Here is a 10,808-nt window from a genome sequence, read left to right as displayed (position 1 = left end):
TTATTGCAGAATTAGTAAGAAACACAGCGCCACAATTTCCTTGGTTTTCTTAAGCCATGCATGAAATAAATCGTGTGCCAAGCAAACACAAATAATCGGAGAAGCACCTTTAGGGACATGCTTCAAACTTACTGAATTCATTACACCTCCCACAGTGTAACAGCACCCAAATAAAACACTGTACAGTAAGTTCTCACGAGAATCTCATTGCAAATCTCATTTCTCTTTTGAGTCAGATCAGCCATGATCTTACTGAATGGCGGAGCAGGCTCGAGGGGCCTACTCCTGCTCCTATTTCTTATGTTTTGATATGTTATGACTGCTGGCTTTGCAATGCTTATGATGGCCCTGTGCATTCTGAAAGATTGCTGTGTAGCAGTAACCATATTAGAGCAATGGTCCAGGTAGATGAACAAGGAGCAGAAGCGACAATGTATCTTTGACTGTCAGCGAGCGAACTACGGATACCGAAGGATGCTCGATCTCCACCAAGGAAGACTGATGGCCTTAAAGGAAACAGTTGTAAGGGATGTCCCTAAAATGTCCTGCTTATAGAACTGTATGATTCTGGTCTTCCCACACACTATTCATAGTGTTGGCACACTGTTGAGAGGAGGCACCAAAGGTCAAATCAGTTGCTCCTCACAACAGAATAGAAGGGGCATGAATAAAAAAGCACGGGCCGAGTTGACTCCCAGGCCATGCTTGTGCGTCTTGTCATAACCAAAAGAAGAGAGACATTGGCAGAGTTCTGGAAACAGGTCAACTGTGCATTACCTCAGAGAAGAGTGCTGCACAGAGGCCTAGTGAGAAAAAACAAAAAACTACCTTCAAATAAAATTAGTTCTTACTAAGAACAACACTTGCCAGATGCTAGGCAGCGTTGTTAAATAATATCCCGACAGCATGCAGTTTCATTACAATCAACCTTTAATTTCTGAAGTACGTTGAACGTTACACTGTAGCTTATGAAATGCAACCTCTGAGCACTGCGCACATTTTACAACATGCTTTTAGGAATAGATGCATTACTAGAAACACATTCTTGGACATTCTACCTTTCAGCATCACATTTGGGCAGAGAGAATTATGTGTTCTTTATATTTTGTTATTGTAGTCATAATTATAATGTTAACAAATCCAGTCAAGATGCATAAACTTTAATACCTTCATAGAAGATTGTCTAAATATTTCTTCAGTATTTTCTTTCAGGAGCTTCATTAGTTTTAACTTTGTGGATATTAAAATTAGTACCATACCTCAGGGCTTAGTAAATTTTACATTGCCTGTTATATATCAGATATATGTTAATTTAAAATGATCTATTTTTGTAATTAACGTTCTCTTTACAATTTACAAAAAAAGTTGGCAGCTAATCACAATTTTCCTCTGATTATCATAAAATCAACAGCCTTTCTCTTCTCCGATAATTACGTCAATGTTTTAGTTTAAGGGGTTTGAGGTTAAAAAGCAACAAGTGGTCTGGCAGCTGCCCTACAATTATTTTAACTGTTTTTTGTTCTTTAAAAAAAAAGGACAAACTCATCGTTGCTACCGGAAATACAAATAAGTATTAAATAAATGAAGAGACGAATAAAGATTTGAACTCACACACAAAACACCAAGATCAGGAATATAGTATAATCTACACTTAAATAGACTGCCATTGCTGGTATTATTATTAATTTACATATAAGAGCACAAGAAAGCTTAAGTACCACAATCTGCACCAAACTGTCCTGCTACCTTTAGAATAAGGGAATATTGAGGAAGACCAAATTCTGCTTCTTCTGATGATGGGTGCATTTGTGTGCTGTAAACAGAACACTGGGGTTTTCTGCATTGCTAATAGTTCTCCACATGTTGATACTCGGTGTTTACCCCAATCTACACTTTGCTACTCAACGCCATAATTTAGCCTGTTGATGTTTGCAGAGGGGAGGGGGACAGAACTGGTATCAAGTTCTTAGTTTGAAAAAGACAAAATAAGCTTTTACTTGTTATGCAGCAATACAGCGTACTGTATTTTAGCAGGTCCTGTTTTATAGCTTGGTTTTCTGCCCAAGGTAGGTGTTTCTATCTACAGGCACAGGTCTCCACTGACATGTTGGGGTACACCTTTAAGACCACGTTTTTGTTCTCGTCGAAGAAAAGGACGCTCAAAGCATTCATTTTGTCGGGTACACAGCAGGGCTCTGGAATTCCCGGGATAATCCCAACAGCCTTGACAATGCTCTGGATTGTTGCATGATTGGAGGGACGAACCACCTGTGGTAAAACGCAAAAATAAATTCATTAGTTACCATCACTCTGTTCACAGTTAGTAGACTGGAGAATGAGTTATGTTTTGAGTCTGTGATTTTCAAATTTGTAATCCTCTTTTCCTCTGGACTATCACATTCAATAGCATAGAATCTATCTAAGTGATCACTGTTAGACACAATTCTTATATTAGGCTACGACTGTATTATAACAAATCAATGATATAAATGCCAACTAAATTTATAAATAGTTAAATGTGTGGTCACAGTAATTTCTCTGAGTCATATCACTCTCAGAGCTGCCAGAATTGCTTTTAACACACTGAGAAGCATTGTAATGGTCAAAATGCAATATTAAAAAGATGAAAAATATCATAATTTAACATTTTAGAAGTTTTCAGAAATTAGTTTAGAACAAAACTGTTAAAGTGTGGAGAAAATGTCATAGTAGCAAATTTTACTTGTGAGAATACATAATCTTTGCATTATTACCTTTGTTTAGCATGAAGAGAACAGCAAAAAGAATTTGAGATAGGCTAAGGATGGCTGTTATTAGCATCTGTTAGTACAAAGCTTAGGAAAGCAACATCGAAATTAAGACAAAACACAACATTAGAAGCTGAAGAATAATGGGACAGATGTCATGAAAAAACAGGAAAATGAAATTAAATGGACATTGTTTTTTGTTAATCTTAATTTGCAGAAATTATAGAATATTCATGTTATATTTTAAACCATATTTTAGAACTGTATAATTAATGCAGGGAGAAGCTAGGTGCAATTTTGTTTACATAAATAAAACGTTTTGAAAGAGGGTAAAAAATTTAGGTGCGAGAAGATTTGATGAGCTAGCGAATTAAGTTTGGCCCATACAAACACACATCTGCACACAGACAGGAAGAATGCCATTTGACACAAAATGATGAACTAAACTTCGCCTTTTCTAAGCAGTGGTTTAAAAACAACTGTGTCTTCATGACTACAAGTCTTAGCTGATACACTTATGGACTATCAAAATACTTTGACATGATTATATGAGTTTTATTTCAAATAAATTGATTGATATATAGGATTGACTACCCTTGTTCTTCTGTTGTAGCTTTGAGTTTATTATGCATCTGTGCTCACTCCCACGAAACAATGTAGACAACCGTGTCCAATCAAAGCAATGGGTAGCCTCAATATTTAATTCACAGCTTTGCAAAATAAAAGGGTTTTGTCTGCAGAAAGAGAGACGACATATTTCTACTTCTATTATCGGGCCATAAATAAAACTCCTTATGTCTATTACTTTTCACTAAGCCATTGGCAGTAATAATTTCCCCCCTATGCTTTTATTTTTGTAGACTACTAACCTTTGCTTCCAATATATATAAGTCTGTTCGCTTGGTAAATGTCTTTATACTGTTCACTATTTATAGAAAACTGTTAGTTTAAAAAATGCTTTCAATTCATTCTCAGGATGTGGGCATTCACTGGTAAGGTTGGCATTTATTGCCCAACCCTAGTTGCCTGAGGGGGTGGTGCTGGGTCACCTTCTTGAACCGCTGCACTTTTTCTTTGTCGCAGTTTGATACCACTGAGTGGCTCGCTTCATCACTTCAGAGGGCAGTTAAGAATCAACAATATTGCTGTGAGATTGGAATCACATATAGGCCAGACCGGGTAAGAACAGAGCTACCCTTCCCAAAGGACATTGTTTTATCATAAAGAGTTCCTGCATTCTTGGGTTGTGAAATGCAAAATTATCTGAATGCAGAACATGCTTTATCATCTTCAAAAGCTGGAGGCTTTCCTCAGAACAGAATTGCTGCAAAGTCAAATTGAGATCTCAAGTTTCCCAATGAAATTTCACAATGCCAGATGGCTTTATTTGGCAAAGCTAAGTTTTGTGCCAATAGCTAGATCTTTATGCGAAAGCTTCCAATTATTACAAAAAGTGAGTCCATCCTATTTTGGTTTTACAGACTGATCAGTTGCAATGATAATGCAACTAGTTCAGGACTAATGCAAAGTAGGTTTCGACCAGTGGCACATCCTGCAATTGTGATAGAATCGTTACCGACTAATGCTGTTTATATTTAGGTGCTGTAGTTCTTGCAAAATTAATTAACTCCTGTGATTCAAAGGAGGTTCAATGGTGTACATTGCGACATTGTTACATAATCTTAATTAATCCTGTAATTGTAGCTTTAATACTCTCATTCTGACACAAATGTTGTTAATTACAGGCTGAATCCCTGAATCACATAATCCACACGGTATACAATCATTTCCTAATTGTATTTCCTTAATTAATTACAGCTTTTATTCCTTAACAATCTCTGCCACCCACAAAGAAAATTGTTTATGAAGGTCTGTGAACTATGGAAACCTTCAAAATGTGGGTTAGTATGGCCCAGACTTAATTCAAACTCCCAGACAAAGCAAACCACAGAACGCTCCCTGACACACATGATCGAGGCTATCAACAAACAGCAAATGGAGGACCTCCCCAACTAGACAAATGCGAAAGGAGTATGCTGGAAAACAAACATGTAATGGAGCAGGCTTGATGGACCGAATGGCCTTTCTCGCTCTGCATGTTCTTGTATTCTACTTGAATATAAACCAAGCAACTCACTGCAAGCGGCGCCTTTACTCGGCTGTGCTACCTTTCCCATGTACACCTAAATTAATCTGCCTTCAGAAGAACTCCAACACATGGTTTAAACCAATGCCCCTTCCTGATGCTGCCTGAAAATGTGTGGTAAGGCTTTTAATGGTCTTTCATGATTTAGTTCAGCCGATTCAGGAGCCCATGGAGTGATGGGCTTTACCGAAGATTAGCCTCTCATGGACAGTACTGCAATCTCTCTCGCTGCCTACCACTCAGTGAATTCTCCATCGAGCTCTCTGATTCCGGCAGTGCTTTTAATGGAGTTGGCGTGACCTCATTCATGACTTGTACCACGCACATCTTGATATCAACCATCAAGTTCGCTCTTTTAATTGGAAATAGCACAAGGAAATTGATGCAACACACAAAATGTCCATATCTGAACGATGCTCTGACAGAAATCCATCAGGATCTCAGCAGACGATTTGTGCACCATTTAATAAATATTGTTTGCGTGCAATGTTACTGTGCAAGAATCACTGGCACGCACACAACTGTACGGATACACCGTTGAAAACTGTGTGAATGGTTTTCTATTACAATGTTCACTTAAATGGTGTCTCCTCCCTAGTATGTTCCCTAGTTGAATATCAAATTGAATAAAACTGTTTAATCATGAATGGTTCCGTTAGGCTACATGTGGGACATCCCTAACTTACAGTGGAACATCGCTGCAGATATTTCTTAAGTTTGGAGCTCAAAGGTATAACAGGAGCTGAGAAAATATAAAGACCCTACTGTTTTTCTTAGACTGTGTTCGGAGTCGGCAAGTCACTTGGCATGCCCCGATCTTTTAAAGCAGTGCGTAATTTCCTTAACATTTCAGTTTAAATACATGTCAAAATAACGTTGAAAGTCCAGAAATATGCGCGCGGATGTTATCCATCTCGTTATGTGTTATTTGGCACAGTAAAATCAGTGAGTCTTTATGACGAGCCCCAGTAAGGTAACAGTGAGCGTTGTGTGGATGGGGACCCCTTCGAATATTACATTTAACCTTCGCGAGGTCAGTAAAGAACTAGGCAGAAGTTAATTAGAAGCAGACTGGTGCTAGACTCAAGATGGTTTGATACAGAAATGTATCTGGATGAGCCTGTTGGCTTACCTTGGGCATTGGGAACTCACAAGCCCCTGCACAGTAATAGGCATCGAATGACTTGGGGGATATAATCCACTCGCTCCAACCAATATCAGCAAAGTCTACTTTCAGGTATCTCCTGGAGCAAGTCCTGGGCTCGGTCCACTGCCGCCTCCTCGCCTTACGCATAGTTTTCTCGTCAAAGCTCAGGACCTGCGACCTCACCACTTGCTGATTATGGTCTGGCTCCTTTCGCCTCCTCTCCTTGCGGGGCCCCTTGGGCTTGAGGGACCGGTAGGCGTTGCCCCAGAGGTCGTGCTTGTTGTAATGGTGATACTCCATCTCCGGCAGCTCGTTGTTCTGCAGGGAGGAGGAGGAGGAGGAGAAGTAGGTTTCTCTCCTGACACGAGAGTCCCGGGAGGTGTTGGGAGACTGGCTGGGCTCTTCCTCGTTGGAGGGGAATGGCCCGTAGCGCTGCAGGGTGACGCCGACGCTGTTGGGCTCGGAAATGGCCAGGTCGTTGGCATACACTAAAATGTAGGGCAGATTGCTGGATTGGGTAGGGTTCTGGATTTTCTCGCCAAAATCCAGTTGGGCGGTGACCATGAGATCCTCTTCCCTCCTGGCGTCCTTGATAATGTGGGATATGTCATTCAGGCACCAGGTTCCCCGCCGATGTGGGGTGACGGTCAGGTTTCCCAGTAATTTCCCGAAAGCTGGAGTAGGGGAGGCACTTCTGAAGATCAACTGGACCGGGTGGATCTTGTGCGTCTGAAGGAAGGGGCACGGAGAATGTTTGGAGCGTTTGCAAAATCCCTGTCTGTTCCTCCAGCGTTTCTGGGTGAAGAAGTGGAACGTGGCGGCCAGAATCAGTTCCGACTCTTGGATGGAGGTCAAGTTGAAATGGTACAGAATGTTGTGATCAGTAACTTCTGGGGAAAGAGGAATATTCAACACGTTAGCATACAAAGTGCTTCGAGGCAGTGTGGATCTCAAATCAAAATTCCACATGGACTCTCTATTCATACCCGAAGCTTAACTAACAGTGTCAGCTCAGTTCAGTAGGTAGCCCTCTCGCCTCTGAGTCAAAAGGTTGTGGGTTTAAGTCCCACTCCAGGGATACGAGCACAAAAAAAAATCTAGGCTGACACTCCAGTGCAGCGCCGAGGGAGTGTTGCACTGTCGGAGGTGCGTCTTTCGGATGAGACGTTAAACCGAGGCCCCGTCTGCCCCCTCAGGTGGATGTAAAAGATCCCATGGCACTATTTCTAAGAAGAGCGGGGGCGTTATCCCTGTGTCCTTGTGAATATTTATCCCTCAATTAACATAAAAAAGCAGATTATCACATTGCTGTTTGTGGGAGCTTGCTGTGCGCAGATTAGCTGCCCTGTTTCCCACATTACAACAGTGATCAGTACTCCATTGGCTGCAAAGCGTTTGAGACGTCCTGTCGTCGTGAAAGGCGCTATATAAATGCAAGTCTTTCTAATAGTTTAAAGTGTTAACAATTGAATAACATTTCTCTGCCAGCACATATGACGATTCGCTGTCAGTAAAGGAACCTAAGCGGTGATTCACCCCGAAAAGAAATCTAACGCTCAGTAGCACAAACTGTCCTGTATGGTCACACTAGAAATAGGTAATCCATGTAATGTCGAACGGGGCATCTAACTCGGGGTGCTAGTCAGTCTCTCTGCTACAAAGATGCATCAGCACGAACCTGCGCCTTCTACCAGTGGACAAGTTAATGGCCAGGATACCCAGCGCCACTGTCTCCTGGTAAGGCTCAAAATATGACCTTGATTTGACATCGCTTGGCGCCCAAAGGATAGATTGTGTGTGTGTGCAGTACAGTCGTTTCCAGGGCTCCAGAATGAACTGTCAGGCAGCACAATTTTCTAAACGAAATACCTTTTACTTAAACTGTCAAGATTCTGCCCTTTTTGATTTCCCATTTAAACATTCATTCGCTAAAGGCGCTATATAAATACAAGTCATTGTTTGGATTGAGTCTTTTTGCATTTTTTTTGAAAGCGACCATTCGCAGCAGAGTGAAGTTCTTCAATAAATACTTGTTCGCATTGTATTTACACAGCAGATCCTGTGTCCTCATCTCCTTTACACCCCGTATCCCTCTATTTATTTCTCCTGTTACTTTTCCAAAATATTTTCGCTAAAAATACTTTACGGGCAGCCTATTAAAAATACTGCGGACTCGTAACATAAGATCGAATAAATAAATGAACTGAAAAATGCATTGTTTGCAAACTTGGTTGCTACACGACTTTAGGTGGCGAACATTTCAGACCTTTGTGCATTAACATTGAGTTCTCATTTACCACAAACGATTGGGTATGCATTCATCAAGGATCGTGTGGTCTTATCGCAGCGAGCATACTGGACGAAATCTATCAGGCCCGTGCTCGTTTGTTCCCAAGAACAAAATCCCGCACAAAGAACTGTTTTTATTTCGGGAGAGTGGGGCAGATTCCGAGAGTTGAATTCTAGTGGCGATGGGTCATATTGGGCATTTGCTAATACTAGCCAGGAACTGCCCCCCCCCCCCCCCCTCTCAAAAGCCACACAGCCAATTTTTTTAACTAGCAAAAGAATAAGAAAGGGCTTGGCAAAAAAAATATGCCGGAAATTTAGTGGGTTTATATGGAAAAACAAGTGAAATTGATTTTGTTGGAAGATGCGGCGTAAAGGAAGATAAGACGAAACATGACTAGCAAGAGGCGAAGTGTGGAGCACCGTGTAGATGGCGCTGTGTCGGACCCTGGGCTGATCTATTGCACCCTGTATACTGCGGGGACATTTACATTTAAAGCTCTCTTGTGCTTTCCAAAGACGCATGGGGATTGCTTGATCATCTACACCTAACAGTTTGCGTGTTAAAGTCCTGACTGTACTATTCCATTCCATATCTTTTAAGTCCCTGTGATTATTTCCACTGAACAGCCTATACGGTAGGATTCATTCCCTTGCACAGATTTGCCTGCCTTATAACTTCACCTCTGCCTGGACATCTTTCACGCTAGTCAGAAATCTTACATTTGGCAGCACCAAGTGTCGCCCGCAAACGCGACTGCCAACAGCTTTAAACAGAGCGAGGCATGACAGATTGACGCCGGTCGCTGTCCTAAGTCACTGGGACATTCCTTACCCTCTCTCGCCTTGTAACTGCGGACCGTGTTGCCGTCCCGCGGCCGGTTGCCCTCCCGGTTGTACTTGTCGTACAGTTTCAACATGTGCACCGCCACCATGTCCTGAGCCGCTCGCCCCAGCGCCGAGGGGTGACTGGGGCGAGCCGGGTGCGGAGCGTGGAGCTTGGAGCCGCCGGCAGCCGGCAGCGCGCCGGTCACAGCATCTCCCGCACCCTCGCCCCTGGCGCGGACAGCCGCGACAGCGAGCGAGGCGAGCACCTGGAACCAGAGACAAGCCATGGTGCTGATCGCTCGCAGCTAATGTTGCAGTTCTCCAAGCAGTGCTTCTTAGCTAGGGGCCACAAATTCAGTCCGGGAGCAGCACTGCTAACCGCAATCGACTTATTGCTACCACAGAATGCCAGTTGGAGACGACTCGCAAAGAGAGCCTTTTGCTGATTCCTCGGGCTAAAGCTTCCTCCCCTCTCCTCTCCCCTGTTGGACTCTATCTCCTCGCCTCTGCCTTTGCGTCCTCTATTCCTCCTCGACTTGTCGCCGCCAGAATAGCAAGATGTGAAAGTTTTTTACCCGCTCCCCCCTAACCCCCCCCCCCCGCCCCCCCAAGAAAAACTTTTCTTTTTTTAGGATAAGGTACCGGTGACGAAATTTATCCGCAGGCCAATCGGAGGTAAGGCCCTCCTTCAGCCAGCCAATGGGCAGGCAGTTGCGCGGGGGTTCCTGCAGAGGATGTCCTCCCTGAAGCACGCGTAACCCTTGGAGGCGAGAGGTTGCGCGGTCCCTTTAAATGCCCGGGGAAGATTGGCGGGGGACAGCCAAAGGATGAAGGAGGCGAAAACCTCCTGACACCGTGGCAGCTTGCATCGCCCGGCGTTACTTTATTCAAAAAAACAACCCTCTTTGAATATACTTAAAAGAACAGGTCTCCCTCTCAATTTGTTCCCAAACTCAGGAAAATGACATCAATGTTTTTAGATAATTTCCCTACATTACAACAGTGACTACACTCCAAAAAGTACTTCATTGGCTTAAAGCGCTTTTAGGCGTCCGGTGGCCGTAAAAAACACTATATAAATGCAAGTCTTTCAATTTTAGTGTTCAAATAACGTTCAAATATCTCCGAATGCAAAAAAAAATAGTTACATTCTAGTCATCATGCTATTGCCACTTTAAGAATGCAATGGAAATTCTCTTTCTGAAGTCATTGGTAATTTTGTTTTTGCAACCCGCTTGTCAAAACCACAAATGACAGCAATGAGGATTACAGCATGCCTGCTACACTTTCCCACTGTCACAGCCACTGCACTGTATCTGAAGCGCTCTGAGTGCTTACTCGGACCTGATAATACACCACATCAACGCTAGTCGTTCCTCTTTCCGCTGATTTGACTGGATATTTGGTGAGGTCCGTGTCTCGAATCCCCGGGCTACAATGTTGGGAGTTTGCCCGAAAGAAAAAAAAAATCCTTACTTGGGTGTTGTGGCAATCTAATAGCGCTTGCGTTCCACCTACACATCAGGTTAAACTGTGAAACTGAAAGCTCAGGTTAGAACGCTACAATGTAAACTCCTGTAGCTTACAACTGGGTATCAGAACTCACCCAATATTAGCAATTTCTTCTTAATAATGTTTTCATTTTTTTTCT

At 42.6% G+C, this 10,808-nt stretch overlaps 1 protein-coding gene across 2 annotated transcripts; it reads right to left on the bottom strand.

The window, feature by feature from the left end:
• Nucleotides 1–912: 912 nt before the first annotated feature.
• On the bottom strand, nucleotides 913–9,721 carry gdf10a (growth differentiation factor 10a). 2 transcript variants are annotated; one of them, XM_070865394.1, is made up of 3 exons: nucleotides 9,165–9,721; nucleotides 6,026–6,930; nucleotides 913–2,268 (listed from the first exon to the last, which is right to left on the bottom strand). In XM_070865394.1, exons 1-3 carry the CDS (start codon nucleotides 9,442–9,444, stop codon nucleotides 2,077–2,079), a joined length of 1,377 nt encoding a protein of 458 aa, XP_070721495.1. In that variant the 5' UTR covers nucleotides 9,445–9,721; the 3' UTR covers nucleotides 913–2,076. The 2 variants fall into 2 exon arrangements, with proteins under 2 accessions (XP_070721495.1, XP_070721496.1); XM_070865395.1 differs by having other exon boundaries at nucleotides 6,026–6,927.
• Nucleotides 9,722–10,808: the final 1,087 nt, after the last annotated feature.

Source organism: Pristiophorus japonicus, chromosome 22, assembly GCF_044704955.1.
Source record: "Pristiophorus japonicus isolate sPriJap1 chromosome 22, sPriJap1.hap1, whole genome shotgun sequence".
Lineage (NCBI taxonomy): Eukaryota > Metazoa > Chordata > Chondrichthyes > Pristiophoridae > Pristiophorus > Pristiophorus japonicus.
Note: the sequence above shows the minus strand (reverse complement) of the source record. Positions and strands in the feature narration are given on the sequence as shown.